General features: G+C 35.5%; 1 protein-coding gene across 1 annotated transcript; it reads right to left on the bottom strand.

The window, feature by feature from the left end:
• Nucleotides 1-717: 717 nt before the first annotated feature.
• Nucleotides 718-22753, bottom strand: slc4a8 (solute carrier family 4 member 8). The gene is made up of 25 exons (XM_043242309.1): nucleotides 22463-22753; nucleotides 15702-15783; nucleotides 15421-15582; nucleotides 14213-14348; nucleotides 13795-13955; nucleotides 11783-11971; nucleotides 11123-11208; nucleotides 10053-10210; nucleotides 9881-9968; nucleotides 9589-9735; nucleotides 9219-9319; nucleotides 8804-8978; nucleotides 8553-8686; nucleotides 8171-8416; nucleotides 7886-7991; nucleotides 7058-7219; nucleotides 6848-6961; nucleotides 5477-5638; nucleotides 5144-5395; nucleotides 4599-4667; nucleotides 4339-4512; nucleotides 3902-4033; nucleotides 3321-3433; nucleotides 2975-3115; nucleotides 718-2186 (listed from the first exon to the last, which is right to left on the bottom strand). Exons 1-24 carry the CDS (start codon nucleotides 22505-22507, stop codon nucleotides 2977-2979), a joined length of 3333 nt encoding a protein of 1110 aa, XP_043098244.1. The 5' UTR covers nucleotides 22508-22753; the 3' UTR covers nucleotides 718-2186; nucleotides 2975-2976.
• Nucleotides 22754-23178: the final 425 nt, after the last annotated feature.

Genomic DNA, 23178 nt, shown 5'->3' with positions numbered 1-23178 from the left:
CACAAATTTCCATCTCCATTTGGTGAGTGGCTGTGTAATAAGCTGTAGGCTATCATTTACAATCAGACAGTTATTGTTTGATAAATAGGATATTAAATATTTTGTGTGATATGAAATAAAAAATCAGGTTATGGTGACGATGATAACTGAAATAACTAAGAGAATATTACAAAATTTAATGATAGGTTATGTATACACATTCATTTATTGGTTACACTTTATAATAAGGTGTCATTTGTTAACAAACAGTGAGTAATACATTTATTAAAGAATTGATCATTTTTGTTAACGTTAATTCATAAAAATACAATAATTAATTGATAGTGCATATTAGTACACAGTGGACTAACTTATCTTAACAAACACAACTTGTGATTTTAATTATGCATTAGTAAATGCTGAAATTAACTAAGATTAATAAATGCTTTAGAAGTACTGATCATTCATAACTCATGTTAACTAATATTGTTAATTAATGAACCTTATTGTAAAGTGTTATCCATTTATTATCCAGAAAATACCTATAATTAAAGCTTTTGTCAGTTACAAAATTCTGCGCAAGATCAGTTTTCAGATCTCATTACGCATGCTTAAGTAAAGAACTGTAGTTGTGAAATAAATAACGTTCAACGCATATACACCCCAAATTAAAAATAAAACACATACGACCATTTGTTGAGAAACCCGAAAGAACACATGCACACAACTCTTAGCAGGTTTATCTCATTCAGAAAATCTAAAATTTATTAGAGTGAAACAGACATTCTCTTTGAGCACATCCCAGCATTAAGATAACATGTACAATCAAGTCAATGACAACATTTCCGTAAACAAGAAAGCCATGGAGGGGACAATATAGATAATTTAGTAGCTTAATGTCAAGCTGGGAAAAATTCCTCATTCCTCAACATTCCAAAGCTGAGTCGACATTCCAAATCAAATTTTGACATTCTCATATAATCTGAAGGCAGTTTAATTAAGTGAAATTACATTTTACAGACAACTGGTCCTGTAAGACACAGCTGTAACCCATACATATTAACAACCAGTGTCGTACTGTATCTGCTCAACTCATTTTATTAAAATACATTTATATAAAAAAGAAAATGCTTTACTTAAAATAATCGTATCACACTGTTATACTCTATATAATAATTCCCTTTAAAATATAAAATCATATTAGTATATATATCTACACAAAGTGCAACTGTAAATAAAGTGTTATTTCACTGAGGTTAAAAACACAATCATATTTTTACCTCTTTCAGTGCAGAAACTACTGTGGGAGTTTTAAAAGTGTGGGGAGGTAGTCTAGAGGAGATGGCTTATTACTGGGACTCGTGACTGGAAAAGGTCTTCAAATGAAAACCCGAACAGTCCAGTTTACCCTCAACCCTTGTAACATAAATTTGGATGGTGCGTCTAAATGGAGATTTTGACCAGTCTGTTCTTACAAGTAAGAGAGGGGTGACTTAAGAATGCTTGTTAAAAACAATCACGACGAATTCATACTTATCCATCAGTGTCCCTGGTGACCTAACCATATATAGCCTTTTATTGCTCAATATTAACAAGTTTCAATACAACACACGCAATAAAAATAAGACAAGTCCGTCTACTGGATAAGGACCGATTTGGTTCATGGCCATGTTGGTCTAATGTAACCGATGGCTATTTATACTGGCACAAAAATAGATCAAACTGAGGTTATTATTTTGACCAGCCATTTGGCTTAAACACACGCACTTATTGTGGATTTTCGACGATGAACAAACCACACGTATACAGTAATATCTACAGCAAGTATATAGTTCAAATGAGAACATTTAAACGACCGTATTATTCTATAAATGAGACAATTACCAAAAAAATACATGTACACTACCGCACAGCACAGAGACGCCCATGTCTGCTAAAACTCAACTAAACATTAAAAATAACCTGGATTTGGTAGGAGAATATGTTGCACATATTCATACACACACACTGACACACCAATATATCTCACACAGCTATACAGAAACACACATGTGTGTGAACGCATGTGTGTGAGAAACAGTGGAAAGGAGTGAACTAATATCTGTGTGTTTTTAGCACATGGCTGCTTCCGCAAGTCAGCCAGATTTCAAACAACCGATGCTAAGAATGTAATTTCTTCTTTCTTGGGGGTTACTTCACGGAACCTCCTGCGAGGAGAGAAAAACACACAGATAACAAAAAGATTACATCAAACACAGTCTGTAAGCTAATAACTAAAACTTAGTGGAATAATTCACCCCAACTGAAAATTTGTTGAAAGCTTACCCTCATGCTACCCAAGATATAGATTTGTTCCTTCCTCAGAAGAGAAATTGAGAAATTTAGCATTGCTTCACTTTCTTACTGCAGTGAATGGGTGCCGTCAGAATGAGAGTTCAAACAGCTGATAAAAACATCACAATAATCTACAAGTAGTCCACACTTCACACAGTCCACTCAAAAAAAAACTCTTCACTTGAAGTCTTGTGAAGCATACATCTGTGTGGTTGTAATAAATTAATCATTAAGATTTTTTTAACAAATTCATCATTAAGAGCTTAAACTATTGATCCAGGATAAAATACTTTTTATCCCTAAAATTTCTCTCGTGAGAGAAATCTGATTCAGGAGCGAAAAACAGTCCAAAACAGTTCGAATATCAGTAAATTTTGATATGAAACAACAAAAGGGAATGGATTTTTTTTTAAGGAGGATGCATTATTTATTATTTTTAAGGAGTAAGCATTATCATGGATTCACACACAATGAAGTTGTCTGAAAGATTTATAGACTATTGTGATGTTTTTATCAGCTGTTCTGCAGAGGACCCATTTGCGATGTAATGCTACAGTTCTCCAAATCTGTCCTGATGAAGAAGCAAACCTATCTACAATCAAGGAAAGTAGCAGACGCATGGGTACAAAAGGAAATTCAGGGAAGTGGAACAATAACTAACCATTAAAGGATGGAAAGAGCGAGAGTCCTTGCCTTTTTGTGTGTGTTTGAGCGTTGTGTGTCCTTGTGATTGGAATTGAGGGATTTCCAAACGGTAGTTTTAGACATTTCATCAGATATGTTAATATCAGAGGGATCAGTCCTGGACAACAGTTGGACACAGTCGAGGGGAAGAGGAGTGAAGGCAGGAGAGGGGAAGAGACGGAAAGGTGAGTGTTAGTAAGTACACATAGATACACAGTGGACATTGTGGTGTCTGAGCTCATTTTGAACACCACTGGACAGGGCTCCAGGGTTTGAGGTACATCACAGAGCTTCTGATGTGGAGGACTGCAGCAGTGTGGTACCTGGGGTCAGGAGTTCGTGGTGAATGTAAAGGTTTGGTCTCCATTGGGATTTGCACTGTATCTTTGTCTTGTAACTTCTCAGAGTCATCAACCAGCATCTCCTGAGATTCCTGCTACTCATATAAACACATACACCCTCCATCACTGTGTTTATGTACAGTATTGTACAGTATGTTGGTATGTACAGTATGCCCGATTTGTTTGAAAGGTTGGGTTAAGTTTTTTCAACGTGGAACCTTAAAATTGTACTATAAATGTTTACTGCTAATTTTAAAAATGGTTCTGTATGTATATGAAAATAAATACTTGCATTAAAAAAAGTACAACATACTTATTGTTGTCATATCATATTGCATGCTATGAAATGTTGAGCTCATTATATTGTGGAATACAATATAATGTTATATAACAGAAACATTTTGGAAATATAGCTTTATATATTTATATATCACATATATTGCACAGTATAGAAAATAGTGTTTTTACTAATATTTGTGCAAGAACTTTTACCTGCACAGATTTAACAGTGTTGATTGTTGGGACACCTTTGCTTTATTAAACTTTGCATATTGATCACAAACCTCCTCTGCCTTCTTGGAATCATCGTCCAGCTTCTTCTTCTTGTTCTCAGGCATCAGATCATCAAGATAACTAAGCTCCCGTTTGGAAAAACAGAAGTCCAGCAGCTTACGGATGAACACTAATGCCAGCACCTGTAGGAGATAAACACTTTTTCTACTAATATACTATATTATTCATATGGTTCCTACATCAGACTTCAGCACTACATGGTTGAGCACAGCACTTTCTACATATCCATAAACTGATAAAATGTAGTGTATACCTTATTTTCAAAACTAAATTATAAATAAATAATAACTACATGTCACAGAACGTGCAAAAAAAAAAGAATATGTATCAGTCAGACTGACATTATAAAATTCTTGCATAGCTACAGTTTATTATATGACATTTTAACACCCCTAACAAAAAGTATGTTATTTATTTCTGTTTGTACCATCATAGGGAAGACGATTGCGGCAGGGGAAGTTTTGATGACCCAGAGCAGCACGAGGCAGGTAAGTTGGGTCAGAGTGAACAGGTGAACCTTCCTCAGAGGAACATGACGTAGATAAATAAAGTCCGGTTGGTGCTTCGCTGGCATGCCAAACAACTTCAGACGGTCAAAGAACTTCAAAACACAAGACAGAGAAAGTTGACAAGTGACTGATGTGCCACTATGTGCATGTATGTTTAGAATCAGAAGAATATCTCTACCTGAATGCCTTTCAGAGATGAGACACCCATATAAAGAAATACACCATAGAGAACTGGCATGGGAATGAACTGTGAAACAAAAGTCAGGTCATTTAGACGTTTTATTATCTAAAGCATTAGCTGTCTTTCCATCAAAAGACGCAAACTTAACTTATGCACAAAACTGGAATATTGCATAAAACATTTACAACAGAATTGTTTCCGTGGTATTTTATGCACATTTTTCATGTATAAAAAATTATCCTACTCATTTGATTTTTTTTATGCACATTTTTAGAATTTATGTGCATCTTGCCATTTCCTTCCAGTATTTTTATGTAATGTCTTTAGTATAGATAAAAAAGTACTAAAAGTCAATAGGAACTGAAACTATTTGGTAGAAACATTCTTCAAAATATCTTCTTTTGTGTTCCACAGAAAAAGCAAGTCATGCAGTTTTTGTAACAATTTAAAAGGTAGTAAATGACACATTTTTGAGTGGACTATCCCTTTAGGAAGGCCACACTGTACATATCATATGAAAAGCACAGAATTTTTGTAATTACCTGTAATGCTCCAGTCATGAACACAGATAAGCCCATGAGTAGAAAAATGACCAGACCAGTCAGCCTCTGCTCTCTAATGCCCAGAAATCGAGGTTGCTCTCCAGGGGCGGAGCTTTCAGACTCTAGCTTCAGGCTATTGACATGTGTAATTGACAGGACAGTTGCTGCAACAAACCAGGGTAACCCCATTATGGAACATACAGCCAGCATCACTCCAACCATCAGAAGATCCAAATGGTACCCGCAGCCTTTCTGTGTAGTGGAAATAGGACACGCACTTACATATGATCCACACATATCCTCTGCAACGGTTAATTAAAAAAATGAACATACTAGCAGTTTGTGTTCCTTGCGGTTAATTATGACAGCAGTGATCTGCTGGTCCATGAAGATGAGGATGGTGCAGAGAAGAGCTGGTATTAAGGCAGTCGGCACAGTCCACCATGGGTTTCGCCCAATAGGGTTCATAATCCAACCACGGTCATCACGGGTGGGCTATAATACACAAACAGCCAACAAGTTAAAAAAGGACCAAAATCTAGATTATAGCATGAAAATCATATCCATAAAATTGTACTACTAATTATTATTATTTTATTTTTTTTTACAGTGTAGTGAACACTTCAGCATTTTACAGGCTAACAAAAATGTGAGTATCTCCCTACAGGTGAATAATTGAGAATGAAGCAATGCTGATGACAATTCAGTTTATAAATATTTGTCATATTAGCTCAGCTGTTCATTTGTTCATAGATCACAGTCTGTGCACAATGCGTGTATCTAGATTAATCTGGGGTATAAACTCAGTTGCAAGACTCAGCATTGTCTAATCATCTAATCTGTCACTGCAGGGGTGCCACTCTAAATGAATCATTTGATAAAAGGTGCCTAGAAACAAGACACATAGATATTGCACATATACAAGACTGTTGTGGATTATGCGTGGGCATTAAAACTTTCAAGACTGAAGCAGTGGATTCATCATTGTAAGGTAAGCTTTGAAATAACACAGGTTTGCAAGCTAGGATTTTAGGAAGAACTGGAAAACTTAAAGCATTTATGAGAGTGTTTCGTCTTTACTGACTTACACAAATGTATCTCTTGTTTTTAAGAAATGTGAATTAACTGGCTTTTGCATTTGTTTTGGTTTATTTGTCTAATGTATATTTTGTCATAAATTTGCAATTATATTACAATATTGCATTCTAAAATTACAAGTAAATATCAGTTTATTTTTAACTAATTTGATTTAGTTTAGCGATTGTATAATTTAATTACTTTGGCTTGAAATAACATATTATTAAATGTATATGAATAATGAATGAAACAAATAAAGCTCAAATATAAAATGAAACATTGCTTAGTAAATATTCATTCTGAAATATTACTACTGTGACTACTACTGCTACTAATAATAATATATAATTACTCTTGCAAATACTTCAACATCAGCACAGAGGCAAAAATATGTGTTGATCACAACACAAAGGTCAACTTTTTGGAAATTATATCCTTTTACCTCCTTAAGAGACATAGCATGGATAATCCACAAGGGGGCAGAAGAAATGCACTTTTTAGCAAAGTATTGATCGCATTAGTGACTTAAGAGGCCTTAGAAAGCAATTTTTAAATATGATGCATACAGAGCTAAATGCACAAACACAAGGATGTGTGTTTGTATGTGCACTCGTTTATGATCCCTACCTTGAAGTTGCTTGGAACTTGCAACTTTTGGGATGGAACTCCAATTAAATAATCAGTCAGTACCATGAGAACAATGGTGAGGAACACAGCAAAATCACTGATCATTGACCGGACCTACATCACAGAAACAAACAAAAATGCACACTTTGCAGTTATTGTATAGACGATGGCACTGTGTATGCAAACTGTGTTTGTGTGTTTCAGTCTCACCCGAGTTGGGAAGTATCTGCTAGTCTTGAACTGTTTGAGGAAGGTAGACAGAAAAAAGGTACCAAAAAACAAGATGGCCGACCAGAAGAGCACATCAGGAGTGTAGGGACCATGGTGTCCACATGACGATCCAATAAACTGGCCCTGGTGATCTAAACACTCCTAATAAAAAACACACACACACACACACACACAGAGAGTTTGGCTCATGTTTAACTGCACTGGCAGCCGAGACGCTGACTCAGCTGTGAAAATAGGATTAGCACTAAATGCGATCTGTGTGAGACTACACTGTGAAATAACACCGCACTGCAGTAATGGGATGACAATTGAATAACAGGACTTTAACTGTACAGTGTGTGTCCTATTATGATCTTTTTTACTGCTTAACATCAGTCTTTTCACAAACCAGTGTTTATGACAATGTGAAGTTGTTGAGATGAGAAAACTGAGATCACAATTAGAGGAGTACTTTTCCCATACAGAATTACACAGGAAAAAATTAACACTTTTTTTGACACATACAGGATATATTCAAATTATCTACACTCACATGAGATTAGGGCTCCAGTCTTATCATTGGTTGGTGAGCCTGTTTTATCACACTGAATTCTGATTACCTAACACAGTTTATCTTACCTACCACTTACAAAATAATGCCTAATTACAGGGTATATCTTCAACTTCACCATTGACCAAAAACGCTTCATTTTACAGGATGATATATCAGTAGGTGTCAGTATGAAATTGCTGTATCAACCAGCTAAATGAAGACCATGTAAGAATGTTTCTGCTTCCAGTAGTTTGCCACGATTGTAGTTGAATTACCGATACAGTGAGGTTGTTCCATGGCACTGCAGAGGCTGTGATGTTCCTTTGATTCCACAGTTCTAGTGTTTTATTACTGGGGTTATCAGGCTCTGCACACCTACAGCTGATGGCACACAATACAAAGTGTCAAAATATGTTTTTGAAAACAAATATTCAGAATAGTCCTTTGCATTTGATCTAATTTGTATCTAGGAGAGACAACTTGTGAAAGATTATTGTTTACTGACTTTAACTTGATGAGCAAGCATGTAGTCGTCTCTGTGTGTTTGAGTTTATACTTACTAGGCCAGTGTTAGTTTGTCTAGATCGCCGTGTCTGTTGATGGGGTACAGTTCTCCCAGATGGAAAAGTTTCTCTAGTGCTTCGTAAATGAATATAAGACATATGAGCGCAGCAAACGCTTCCTCTGTGAAACGTGTGATGTAACACACCAAGGAGCTAGCATCCGTTGCAACAAGAATTAGACACAGGAAAGCCGTCCACAGGCCGATACAAGTGCGCAGGGACAGGTATGAGAGATCGTAGTCTCTACAGGGACAGAAATGGATAGGAGAGAGATAATATAGCGGGTTAAGTTATGATTATATTAAATATTTTGCATATTTTGCATATTATCCGACATTTAATTAAATGAACTACATGTGCTGTACTGGACTGTACTGACTGGCAGAACTTGAAGAGAATTTTTTCAAACACAAGAACAGGTCCAGTGCTGCCCAGTATAGTTAGAGGCTGTCCAGCGAACAGAGAGTATGCTACTCCAGTCATAGACGCTCCTAAAAGAGACTCAATCGCACTCTGACACACACACACAAATAAAAGCACATGACTGCTGTGTTTTGCATTATAAACATATTTTTCATGTCACTTTGCCTAACAGACCACACAGAAACAAAACTTTGTTTGCATACTTACTATGCGTCCTTCTGTAGCCTCTCCCAGAAGTCCTCCGAACGTGATAACAGGTGACATACAGGCACAGTACAGAAACAGAAAAGAAGCTACACACTGCAAACTCAGACCGTCTTTGAAATCACCCAAATAAAATGGAGCTTTTCTTTTTACATCCAGAATCAGTCCTCCAAACAGCCTACAGAGAGAGTGAAGAGGAAATAGACACAGCAACATTTGCATCGATTTCAAATGTTTTCATGCTAAGCTAATAAAATTGGCTGAAATGAATCTAGCCCCTAAAATCTCTAACCCTCACACAAGCCTTTTTTGTCATATCGAAGACATTATTCAACAGGTTTTGCTATTTTCCTTATGGTGGCTGTTGTAAATGATTACAGGTTTCTGTATTCTAGTGAGGATATTTGTTAAAACACACCTTCCAGTTCTCTGCAGTTCTGGTCCATGATGTTCTCCATGCTGCTCTTCCTCAATGGGAGCAACTGTCCCGTTCGGAACACCTGGCATCTTTCTTTTCTCCTATTCGGTGAGAGGAGTAGAAAAATTACTACGCATAGGACGGTTTAATAGACATGGCTTAGGCAGGATTAGGCCATAGTTCAATTAGGACATTAAGTTCAATTTATACAATTATAAACATGAATTAGGAAAAAGCATTAATGGTGTGCATCTTTAGAGAAAACAAAGCCACTGACATGTTTTAAGATCAGTCAGTACAGGATTTTTTTAGTTGAAACGGCTCAGATTTACATTTACTCTAGGACTAAACTTAAACTTTTTTCCCATACCTGTGATGGGACACTTTTAGGTGGTTCTATGCGTATAGAAGGGTCCCATTCCCCTGGAGGCAAAACTGTCACCTGATCCAGAAACTCATCTATCCCAGCCAACAAATCACTTCTGTCTTTGGCCTTGTATGCAACATCATGGAAAATCTAAATAAATAGAAGAATAAAATTATATTAAAATAAAATGCATATAGATATTTTTTTTATTTATTCTACAAATGTTATGTAAAGTTTAAAATTCAAGTGTCAGAGTTAATGCTTTAATATCTATGAGATAATAATATATATTGACCTCATCTGTCATGATGGTGGCCATGGAGCGACCGATCTCATGGTACTGTTGGGCTTTTCCATCAGGGCCAAGCAAAATGAACACAAATCTACAGAGTAAAAAGTGATTTTTTCATTATGCTACAGTGGAGTTATCATCTCCATTTATGCATTTGAAAGCAAACACTTTGTACCTAGTGGGAATGGGAACTTCAGTGAGCCCTGTAAGCAGTACAGCAGGAGAAAGACGAACAAACGCAACAATGGATCTCTCTAAAAAGTCCAGCTCCCCAACCAGCACATTGGAAGCCTCTGCTCCAGTTGGGATCTTCTTCATGAAATGTGTGTCCACCTAGAGAGAGAAGGTCATAACCCTGTTATTTGTATTTATTAATATTTTGAATGAGCCCTTATCAGTTTTTATTTTATTTGTTAAGTTTTAATAATTTTGTTACGTGTCTTAGTCATTTTATTTATTAATAAATTAATTTAGCTTTAGTTTATTATTATTTCAATTTTGGTTTTATTAATTTAATACCTAAACATATTTAGGTCAGTTGCCAAGGCAATATTTCAAATATTTATATTTTATTTTAGCTTTATTTTAATTGTAATACTTATATAAATAAATCATGTAGAAATCGACTGGTGGTTATTCCAGTGACTGACTCCAGCTGTTCATTTCGGTCAGGGTGGCAGTTATAGATAAGAGGAACAGCAGGTATGTAATCTGATTGGGGCTGCCTCTCTGCTATTCTTACTGTCACTCCAAATGGCTGACATCTGGCTCATTAAAGTTAATTTCCTGTTTCCTGATCATTAGCATAACGTTATATAAACAGGCTGCAGTACCTCTTAAGATCACTAGGTGGCAGCGTTTGCTTTTATGTGTGAGTGCACTTGCCCAGATGTTCTTGGTAATCGATACATTGCCTGCCTCCAGTGAGCACTCAGGACATTAACAGAAATAAACTAATTGAAGCTATTTGGCTTAAAGGATTATGTTGCTCAGTACCATCTTTCCAATATTTTCTTACATCCATCTTTTTGTTTTCTGAAAACTGAATGTAGGCGAGGTTTTTGCATATATATTTTTTAAATGTATCTATCAAATTTGCCTAACTTTATTTATTTTTTTCTGTAAATTTTATTTTGAAACCAAATAATGATCTATGTGAAGATGCTACACACATTGTGTCAGTTAAATATATGTTTGTTAAATTTCGACAAACTTGTGCTGTTCTTGATATCGTGGATCTAGTACCTTGCTGAGATCCATTTGGCCATTTTCGGCTGCTCCGATCTTTACATCTGGGTTTGTAGGTGGAGGCTGGGGAGAAGTGGCAGGACCTGAGCGATACAATTGAATGTGATAAATATCTACAGCATCCTACAATGGCCACATCACATATAGCACCAAAATAAAGGCATACGTATATGTATATTACTATTATGCTGAGTATAAGACTAACATGGTAGAATCGCTTATCAGCCAAATCATATCCACTTTTTCATGTGCAACCATGAGCATGCAAAACCATTAAACCTGTTAATTTTCATATTATACCCACAAGGATACCACTCAGGATCTGATTTAATCTCAAAACCCTTTATGGAGCATGACACTCCACCCACAGAAATTTTGTCAATAATGCATGTCCAGAAGTAGGCCAACTCCAAATGAGCGATTTAGTTAACTTTAATGTAATTTGGAAATTGTGTTTACAAAATTATTCATAAAAGAATAAAGAGCTTTGCATTTCACCTTTGAAATCAGAACAGTCTCCCCATAGATTTACATTGTTATTGTATCACTGTTAACATAAAAATCAACGCTATTTAATTATATTCACAGATCTTTAATTTGTAGCGAACCAGTAATATTTCTTTATGATGCACAAGTAAACTGTGCAGTTTAGCTCACCCGCTTTGTCCATATGATGAGGTTCACTCTGTCTCCTGCCTGAGTCGGTAAGGGACTTGACCATGGGCAGCAGGTTGTTCCTCTTCTTGTCACTCTGGTGGTGATGCCTCTTCAGAAGTGCCTCTCGAACCTTCATCCTCACACTGTCATCCAGTTCATGAGCCGCCTCCTGATGGTCAAGCACCATATCTACACACAACAAATGATATGTATACAAACCAAATACAAACAACTTTCGAAGGACAATCATGTCCTATTTAATTGTTTGCATGATTAAACTGCATGATGAAGGTGACGATCATCTTCATTTTTAGATCTGAATACGTTTCATTCCAGCAGTACCTTCTCAGCCTCTCGCTTTCTCTTTTTCTTCAAAACACAATTCCAGTCGGAGCTGACGAAGCACTGTTAATCTGCATCACTCACTCTTTCCCTCCCTTACAACCTTTACAGTATAATTAATCTTCCTTGGTCTTCCCGTCCTTCTATTTCTACAGCATTAATCTTGTTCTTACCATTGCTGCAACACTGATCATAACATTTATGCTTTAACAATACGCAGGTTCTATTGTGAATCTATTAGACTTCAACAGCTCATAGTCATTGATCTTTTATACAGTGTATTCTTTTTCCTGAGCACAAATGGCATAAATTATGCATAAAAACGTGCATAGATTGACATGCTCTCTACAGTCTTTATACATTATATATGCATTATACATGTGGAAATGTGCCACTAGTGGCAAACAAACAGAATTGCAATAATTCATAAGAATTATTAGTTATTGCGCCACCAACTGGCAGCAGGAAGTGTATCGTTTTCAAAATGCTTTTGTCAAAGCTTTTCAAAACATACAAAACACAAGCTGTTCTGATGAAGTATGGTTTGTTTCATAACTTTATAATGTCTAAGGGCCTCTAGAAAATTAACCCCATCAGATTATATAATAACAAGCGATGGCTAGGTAATACCAAGAATGAACACTAGATGAAGGTGTAGGATAACTAATGTTTTTATATGTTTCATAGGTAAAGTAATCATATAATCAACTTTAATATATATATATATATATATATATATATATATATATATATATATATATATATATATATATATATATATATATATATATAAATTTAAACTTCTCTGAATGATAAATATTTTAAGTGAATATTTTACTGCTCAGTTCTAATTAAACAAAATAAGAAACATATGCATAACATAACATAAATATATATTTTAATATAGTTTTATATAATTATTTCACAAATGCTTATAGATATAGAACTTATAAAAGCAGTTGGAGATTATAATAATGCAGTTTTAAAACTAGTTAATTTACAATTAACACACTAAGTACACTAAGTACTGTCTGTAAAACTCTTTTTGTTATTTCATGGTACAGTGAGTGATGTACATTAAATATACATTATAATGAATAATGTAGGAGTCAATCTTGTACATAATATTAACTAAGAATCACAAATGCTATATAAATGTTGTTCATTTATTGTAATATCAGCAATGTTAAAAACAAAAAAAAAACTACAGATAGTCTAATATTAGTAAATGCTACTTAATTATTTGTCATGTTAATTAATATAGTAAATGTTAATAACTGAAGTCTTATTGAAAGTGTTACCAAAGTTTTATATATAAATCCAAACAGGTTCAAATATATGTTTTTTCAAACTAAGAATCAGTGGGTGTTTGTGTGTATCTATCACCAGCATGAGTGGGAGTGTGAGGTTACAGGTGGGCCTAATAAACTGCAGCATCCCAACACACATTTGCAACCGTGCTGTACTATTCCCCAGTAAAGACACGCACTGAATGAATAAATATAAAGTCGAGGTCAAGCTCAGACAGATCGTGATCGGGTTCAGCAAGTACTTTATACGCTGACATTTTCAGAATCTGATACCGTAAGGTGTAGTCATTTTTCAGTGTTGAAATTTGTCCTTTTGTAGATAAACATGTAAAGTCTTATTCATATTGATTTCTGACTGACCTGCGATTTCCTCAATGCAGCTGGCCTTTATGTCCAACAGGACTGTTCCATTAATGATACAGCTCCGTAGCTCAAAAAGACTATGGAGAGAGAGTGTAGCTACGTACGGCTTACTCCACCTTTCCCCTCCATCTTCCACATCCTCCTCAAACTTTAACCACCTAAGAAGTATTAAAAAACAAAGAGAGTCACATCGACAACTCTTCAACTTGTTTTAACTCAGAAAGCAACAGACGGTTGCTTGATAACCAAGAGGTTTTAAATTGGGAACCTCCAGGGATTTTTTACAGAGCAAACCGGGTCTTTGCAAGAAATTAAAGCTGCTTTTTGCACAAGATGTTTAGTGGTCCATGGCATCTAAAAAATGTAAACATTACATTTTTGACACTGAATATCATGTCGGAGGACATGTGCATACCTCGCAGTTTCCTTCCACTCTGCGTCTTTGCCGTCTTTAACACAGATTTCATCAAGTTCTGTGAAGAGGTCATGTGCTGCGTGCTCCTCATCCTCTTCAGTGCCCAGAATAAACTGAACCCTCTGGGATGGAGTATCTGAGAAAAAGAGATGAGAGGAATAAAGAGGAGGATATTTGTAAAATTCATTTTCACTGTGGGAGAGGAAGTAGAAGACGGAAGCACAGTAAATAAAAGATTCATCCAACCACTTTCAGTGTTTGTTATCATAAATCTGAGTTTATATTTTTAGGTTTTGTGGTCTCAAGGGCGCAATGTTTTATCACTGATAAATAACATTCAGGCCCATACCACATACAAAATGGCCTATTTTAATATGTATTTATTAATTACCTTTACCTTATCTACCAAATCATTTTTAAGAAAAGAATATGCAATGATATAAATCTGCAACAGTAATGTGCAATAATATTGTAGGATATATAATATAATATTTTTTGCTTGCATGTGTTTGTGTTATGCCAATGTTCATTTGATTATCAGGATCCGCAAATGGGGCATGGTTAATATAGACTGCAGTATTTATTATCTGTATTACTTGTTTTCCATGTATTTTAATTATTTTTACTTCCAGTACACAGAAAAAAATTACTTTGACCACTATTATTTCTTAAAAAATAGAGCATCATTTTAAGCAGCACATGCCATGTTTTCAGTAATCGACCTTTTTACAAAACAGTTGAAAGAAAAGACTATGTGCTTTGTAAAGATTGACCTTTGCTATTTTTCTATAAGTATTTTTAGTAGAATTGAGGATTTTCAGTTTCTTTGTCTGGAGTCTTCACCATTATGCCAGTAGGTAACAAAAAGAGACTGTTTTTTACATTTAAATTGTTCAATTAACTGAATCATTCAAAGTTTCGAAAAATAACGATACGAATAATTCATTAAATCATTCATTAACCCGAGTGGCTCGAAATCAAATCAAATTAATTCAGAAGTGCCGCCACCGTGTATTGCTTGGAGATGCCCAACAGAAGTAGATAAAATAATTGAAAATGTTGTGTCTAAAATGATCCTTATTTCTCAGACGTGGCCAGCGTTGTGGTGCTTTATACACACATTTGAATATTGCTCTCAGTGTTACTTTTGAGTCTGTGAATGAAGCTACAAGCGTTTGTTGTTTTATTGGTGCTGCTGTCGTTCTCACCGTGTGAGGTTGCGGTACTTTCCGTGTTCATTTCTTCTTGAGCCACACTTCCAGCCCGCATCCTCTCGGCTCTCCTGCGGTGTTTGGAGCTGTGCGGCCGGTGATGACGATGAGACTGTCTGCCCATGGGCATCCGCACACCCACAAACAGAGTCCTGTGACCTGAGGGAAAAAAAAGATATCTGGTGAGATTCAATGTGATTTTACAGTTAATATGACTGTATTGAGCTGTTGGCTGTATCACATGATTGACTGAATAAGTGTTGTGGTTGCATACTAACCCTCTAGCTCTTCTTTCTCATAATGGATATTCAGAACTGAGCTGGTGCCACCATGGTCCACCACAGCTTCCTCATCAGGCCTCTGTAAACACATTTACTTGTTTTTAAAGAGAGTGTACACAAGTATATATACAGTACAATAGTTTTACTAACCCTAATCTTCTCCCCCTTTACACAAAAGTTCATCTTTCCATTGAACTCTTTTATAATTACATCTTTTTTATTCCCTCAACCTGATACTCACAGAAACCTTTCATTTCTACATCTTATTTCAGATATTATTTACTTCGTATTCGCCTTTTTTACTATATTTTTGAGGGCATTTGGTCCCCACAAAGTAAATACACCTTAACATTTACACAATGAATACAAACTTGAATTCGACTGCATTTCAAATGAGGAACCTGTCTCAGATGATGAATGTATGTTAGGAAAAGGCAGACTTATGAGTTATTATAGGGACTGGGCTGGAATAAACTGACATTTACTGTGTTGTTTTAAACAGTAGATGCTTTCTTATAAAGCTTATGGGGTCATTTTAATTTAAGCACTATATATATATATATATATATATATATAAAATTATATTATTACATATATTATTACATACTACAAAATTAAAACCAGTTCATGTTGCATACCTTTCATCAAATATAAAAGTATAAGTATCAACATTTTTCTTTAGATCTCTCTCTTTTTTATCTTTTTTATATTTTATTTAGCACATGAACTGCTTGACCTTGTAGACCACATGTAGATGAATATTGCAGAATCCTTTAAAAATTTAGTTATAACTGCGTGCAAAATAGATGTACAGTGGCAAAATGAATTGTTGCATAGAAGATCTTACTTTGTGGTTGCCTGTAAATAACGGTACTATAACCCACTACCTCTGAACAGTCAAAGACCACTGATAATATTGTTCACTTCCTTTTTTACATTTGCGTGTGTTATATCCCACTGGGATGCTGCTATCTTTCCATGACAAAGATGATTCATCAGTGTGTTTTCACGGCTTTCTTCTGCAGGAACACAAGCCTAAAATTCATATAAACCCTGTCGAAAATTTCCTGCATCACAAATACAGTCAAGCGGAGCAAAACATCTCACAAGCTTTGTAGTGCAGTATAATAATAATAGATTCAGGAAGAGTTTGTCAAACAAGCCCATTGGCTTTAAAATGATCTATATTCACTGTTGTGCAAATGATGGTCTGGTTTGTATTTTGCTTGAGGCTTATGTGTATGTTTGATCGGCAATGTATTGATTGGTAGTCATAGTGTGGATCAGCATTGAGGTCATTACGTTGTGTGCTACAACAAAAGCACCAGTAGCTTTCCACTATAATAGCATCCGCCTTGTTTCTAACGTCCCACTAACATATAATTATGGTACAGGCATCTTATCAAGCTCCACCAGAACTACAGTTATTATAGGCTTAAGAACAATCGCTTAAGTTTCTTAGTTTCTATAATACTAAGACCACCGATTGTGATTTTACCATGATTTTAGCTTGCATTTCCAGGTAATAGATGTCACATGGCTGCAATGCAAAATCACTATAATTATTCCTCATATCTGAACGATTACTGCTCTGTTTTAAGGTTTTCAATTAAATGGATCCATTTCATACAGGCATGCCCTCTGTTTTCCTTTTGAAGAATGAATGCATGTGTAAATACAAGAAAAATGTTATTTTGCAAAGGGGGACCCATTAGTGAAAGAGCCCCTAGGAACTGTTACTCATTTAATAAGGATATTTGTTCCCAGACATATTCCACTGCGTGATATCGCAGGACTTGCCAGAATACCGACGTAATTATGTGTTATTTGGGGTTTTTTTTTGGTAGGACACTCAATAAACAACATGATACATGATGCACCTGCTGGAGAAATTTGTCTGAAAGATTTCTTTTTTAAGTAGAAATATATTTGAATTTGACAAGGTATGCTATCAACCTCGCTAATCAAGTAGTTTTTTTGAATAATTACTTAGTAATTGCTTGTTTCATTCTGTAATGTGTGTATGTAATTGTCACTTGAACACAAGACAACCGTACAATTTATCACTCAGACAGCTGTGTCATCCTAGTCATGGATCATTTGATCAGTTATTGTCATTAAAACACATACCCAGGAGGAAGGAGAAAATAGACATAGAGCTAATCATGTGAACAAGTTAATGAATTTTTGATCATCTGCTTTATGCTACTGTTTTCCTACTCCTTCTCTCTCAGTCTCTCCTTGTCCTTCTTCCTTTATTGGTCTGACATGAGCACATACCCTAATTAAAATAATAACAAAACACTTGAGCTGACTAGACTGCTCCTGTGTCACCTAGCTACTCGTTTGTGTGTACAGTGTCTGTGTGTCACTCACAAAGGGAGATTTTCCATTTACAAAAAAATGGCTTCTTCTTACCTCTCTGCATTACCAGGCAACAATTCCGCAGTCCCTGAGCAAAGATGCATACAAATAAAACAGATCTATATTGTATGGAAGCCTTAATTGCCATTTTATTTGATTTAATTATTACTTTCTGTCTTGTAGTCATGATATATGAAATCACAATTATGGTCACCAATGCTACCAAAGGTTTAAGCTCACTATGATGTTTTTATATTATATTAAAGAAATTAGAACGCACATGGACCAAAATGACAGTAAAGACATCTATGAATATAATAGCTTTATTTCTTATAATTTGACTGAATAGTCTACTTTATTTAAATATATATATATTTCTTTAACTCACAATGTTCCAATTTTTTGCTTTAATGTAGAAATAGAATAAGCAATAATTGGAGGTCACTACCAAGTGTCAGTATGGCTGCCAGTACATGAATATTGCCCTTTTGCCTTCAAAGGTCACATGGGCCATTTTCTTGCCCTTCCTCCTCTTTCCTTCCCATTCTCTAGCACATTGCTTTGACAGTTATATTAGTAATCTTGACACAGACCACTACCACTGCCACTTCCAGATGCTCCCGTCTGCCTGAACAGATACAGTGACACATGCACAAACACACACACATGCACAAACCATAACACATTTTCAGCTCTGAAATGAATGCTTTTATGTTGTCTTTAATAGAGGGTAGAGTGTATGTTATTGATTACTTTTCATTTTCAATAAACCACTAAAAGTATAATTTCGGGAGATATGGTCAGCCCACTGCAGTATTCAGACATGGAATAAAGAACTGGTTAGAGAGAGTTGAAGTACTACCTGTTACTCTTGGCAGAATGACTCATTCACTCTTCATTGGCACCCTTTTTTCACAATGGCCTTTATGACGTGCGTACTTAAAATAAAAAATAAGGATCGGTTTGCATGTTACCTTAAGTACATCTGTACCAATGTTGTATGTGGTGTTTTTGTGTTTTACAAAGACATTTGTGGTTCCTGTTTTTGTAATGTATGCTTGTGTATGCTTAGGGTGTGTAAGTAATGGATCATGCACCAGTACTAAAAAAATACCATGGTATTAACATGCTTTTGGGTATAATATCATGGTATATTCTGGTATACTTTAATGTTTGAAAAAACCCCACTGGGGATTTAAGTTTGTGATAACATCACTACGTCATAGAACTTCAAAAAATATGTTTTTGCAATAGTCTCTTCTGTATTTTTTAGTCACAATACATTTGCATTCAACAGTCTCTGAAATACATTATAACATATTCGGTATACTTTAATTACATTAAGGAAGATAAAAGTATTATTACTCATTCAAGTTATAAATTAAATTAACCCTTCACAAAAATTTGGAATAGATGTGGGCAGAATACCTTATGTAACTATTAATGCTCTTTGAAACCTGTTTCCAATTGACAGTCAGAGACAAGTGACCAAATGAGAAAAAGAGAGATGAAAATCATTAAAAAAAGAGTACAGCATCAGACAAATTGCGATAACAAAATGAAAAAAACATTGTATATAATGATTTTCTAAGCTAGAACATTATTTTTTATAAAGGCCGTGAAAAGATTGAGAATAAAATAGAATGTACAAATGTGCAACATTTGGGTTAAAAATATATATATATATATATATATATATATATATATATATATATATATATATATATATATATATATATATATATATTATGTTTAAAAGTTTCAAGTGCCATTAAAGTAATGGACATATTGAGCCAAGACATTTCTGAATGGTTCCTTCTCATTCACTCTCTTTGCTGAGAGTGTCTGAAAAAGCACACATTTCTCAACAAATGGAAAAACTATTGATCAGTTTGGCTTTGCATGTGCCTTTTTCTCTCACCAGTCCTTACCACTGGATGATAAATTTTATATGTTCAGAAGCACCTAAACTCTATTCCCATAATGTTACCGTTTTTTAGATAGTAAATCCTTCAAGGAGATGTAATAAAACATATAAACAGAATATTTCACACGAAAATGAAAATTGCTGTCAAAATTATCTGTATCAATTGAGTGCTACTGTACAACATATTTAAAGTTTTTTGGATTCATTATTCCCTGAAAATCTTTATTTTCACTCTAATTTCCCTTGGTGCATTCATGAGACATGCATCAATGCCCAATTCGTGACTTGTTCATGAAGTGGATCGATCTGGTTCTCCAGTTTACTCAATGATTCGGCTCTAGTTGTTAACAACCAACTTGAGTGGAAAATAATCAGGAAATAATGACTGTTCGGGACTGTTTGCTTGTCACTCACACACTCACAAAACTTTATGAGAATAGTTCACACAAAAAAAACATTTATTCGCTAGAAAAAAGTACTGATCCTCAGGGCATTCAAGTCCAAGCAACTGATGAAAATATCATAATTGCAAATACTCTTATTAAATGTAGCCTAGTCTTAATGTCTTGCTGAAGTGGTTAGTAAGAAACAAATCATTAAGGTATTTTAACTGTAACTTTCCACAATTCATAATAATGCTTCCTGTGGGGAAGTCCATTCAGTTCTCCTCTCACATCAAAAGCCACAAACGTATTTCACTTGTGACTGTGCATGTTTCTCTCCTGATTCAGATGAGATCACTTTTTTTCACCAGAGAAAAGAATGCTATGGATAGATGACTTTATGCCAGAAGCAACAGTTTAAAGTTAGAATGATGGAATTGTTTTATTACAAACATGCAGCTTTCACAATACAATAACAGACAGATTGAAGTCATGAAGATTGTTGGTAAAATATTTAGTGCCGTCAAATTAATTGCATCCAAAATAAAAGTTTGCATAATGTATGTGTGTATTCTGTGCGTATTTATTATGTGTACTGTATATAAATACAAACAAGATGTAATGCTTATATATTAAATATATTTATATATTAGTATACATGTATATACATGTGAATATTTTCTATGTATTTATATATCAGTGTACTTCAATGTATTAATATTTCAGTGTATTTATATATACATAATAATACACAGTACACAAACATATATTGTCTAAACAAAAACATTTTAATTTTGTACACAATTCATCACAGCACTAAAAATATTGTGATGTTTTGATCAGCTCTTTCAATTCTGACGGCATCCATTTACTGCAGAGGATCCATTAATCATCACAGAAATAAGCGATGCAATGCTACATTTGTCCAAATCTGTTCAGATGAAAAAACACATTCATCTGCATCTTGGAAGGTCTGGGGGGTGAACTTGTTTGCTATTCCTTTAAAACTCAAGTTCACGTTAGTTGTAATGTACAAGACTGACCGGTCTGTTATTAACAATTTTTACATTTTCTGTTCACAGACAAGTTTGGAACATCAAGAGGGTGAGATGAACTTGTATTAATGTGTAATTCTTTCATAGCATTAATGACAGGAAACTGTAGCTGCTCAAAAGGGCCAGGAGTTAGATTTCTTCCTGTCAAATGTTAAGCTACAAGCATTTCACTCGGTCTAGCAAGCAGCGTTTACTTTGGCGCTGAAAAATTGCTCCAATAGCGCTGTTGCAGTTTAAAGACAGAGTCTCCATAAGAGAGGATGGCGTCAAGGTCATTTGAGGGTAACGGGGTACATTGGCAGTGCGCGCTCCCCAAAGGAAGCCATATTTTGCACAATAATCTCATTGATGCAACACCATCAAATGCTAAAACCTTTCATTTCCAAACCAGTTCACGGCGCTACGCGCACCCCCTTGCGCCGTTGGTGAAATGGATAGTAAATTATACATTATGTGCTATTTCTGTCTCGCGCTTCCCTACTAAACCCATTACAATACGACAGTGCGTATCCCTCTACAAGAGCGCCCATCAGCTTTGACGAGACACTGCTATACCGGCGAGCACACAGTCAGTGACGCGGATAATAAACGAATGATGCGAGCTGTTGTCCCTGGCAATGGGAATACTGCTGCTGCACGTGCCTGCAACACTGCAATAACACACATTCAGGCGCGGAGCACAAACTGAGCTACTGGAGCAGACGTGAAAGAAATGGGGACGGTCCGCTTTTAGCGGGATGCAATTATAGACCGAAAGTGCAGCGTCGATAAGATATTTTGTGGCAATGGGGGCGAGAGGGAACACACAGTACTATTGATCCCTGCACTAATGGGGCGCCCGGATGTGTTTGTATTCCATTCAAGAATTTTAACATTAAAATTTTAACATCTTATGCAGATGGTGATTTATGACACAATATGGCACGTTCCTGTAGCAGATGTCCTATTTTAAGTTACTGGAGGAATAAAACGAATAAACAGACTCATCGGTTATGCTATAACCACTTAAGGACGCATCGCTTTATCTACCTGATAGCTCAGCATGCTCTCCTGGTCGCTGTTTTCGGCAGGCATGGTTAACTCCGTTTTAAAGCAGAGTCAAAGGTGCGTCGATTGCGGCTTCCACAGTATGAATAGCGACGCGGATCAGATTCGCAGTTCCTGTTGAGAAACTCCAGATCACTTGATGCATATGCGGTTAGACATGAAGTGCTCTTGATCCCTTCTTAAACTAACGTTGAGATCTGCACGCGCATTCGCCCTGTCTATACTTTAACGCTGTTGTTAGGCGAGCGCTCTCCAGGACTTGGAAAGAGGTACTGACTGTGGCAGCATCATATGTCGTTCAGCCAATCAGAGAGCTCGAAATGGGACTGTTGCTGAAGCTGTAATTCGATTGATGCGGTTTTGCACCTATACAGGAAAGTGCCAGAAATAATTGTACAGTTCATGAGAGCGAAAATAATGTGAACAGCGTCTCAAGTCAGTGAAGTCTATATAAGGTCGTGTCGTATAGTGATACGCAATGTACTACAATTAGTAGAGAAAAAGCATGATTTAGTGACTAAGTAAACCACTTTTCAAAGTCACAATGCTGTAGGTTAATTGATTAGTGAATATGGGCTCTATTTTAGTGATAAGTAAATAAAAGTCAATTTTAAGGCTGCCCGTTAGAATGTCATTAATGCAAATATATCTACATAGGTAAAATAATTTATTTGTCATTTAGTTAATAATTAAATAAA

Source organism: Puntigrus tetrazona, chromosome 6, assembly GCF_018831695.1.
Source record: "Puntigrus tetrazona isolate hp1 chromosome 6, ASM1883169v1, whole genome shotgun sequence".
NCBI classification, from domain to species: domain Eukaryota; kingdom Metazoa; phylum Chordata; class Actinopteri; order Cypriniformes; family Cyprinidae; genus Puntigrus; species Puntigrus tetrazona.
This window is presented reverse-complemented; position numbering and strand designations above follow the sequence as displayed.

Bases quoted from the DNA above. Each gene is read 5' to 3' on its own strand.
- slc4a8 (XM_043242309.1), bottom strand. From the start codon at position 22,507: ATGCCTGCCGAAAACAGCGACCAGGAGAGCATGCTGAGCTATCAG. The intron at 14,349-15,420 runs GTGAGAACGACA...TCTTTTTCTCAG, and splicing joins AAGTACCGCAACCTCACACG to ATACTCCATCCCAGAGGGTT. The intron at 11,972-13,794 runs GTCAGTCAGAAA...TGTTGTGTGTAG, and splicing joins CTGCATTGAGGAAATCGCAG to ATATGGTGCTTGACCATCAG.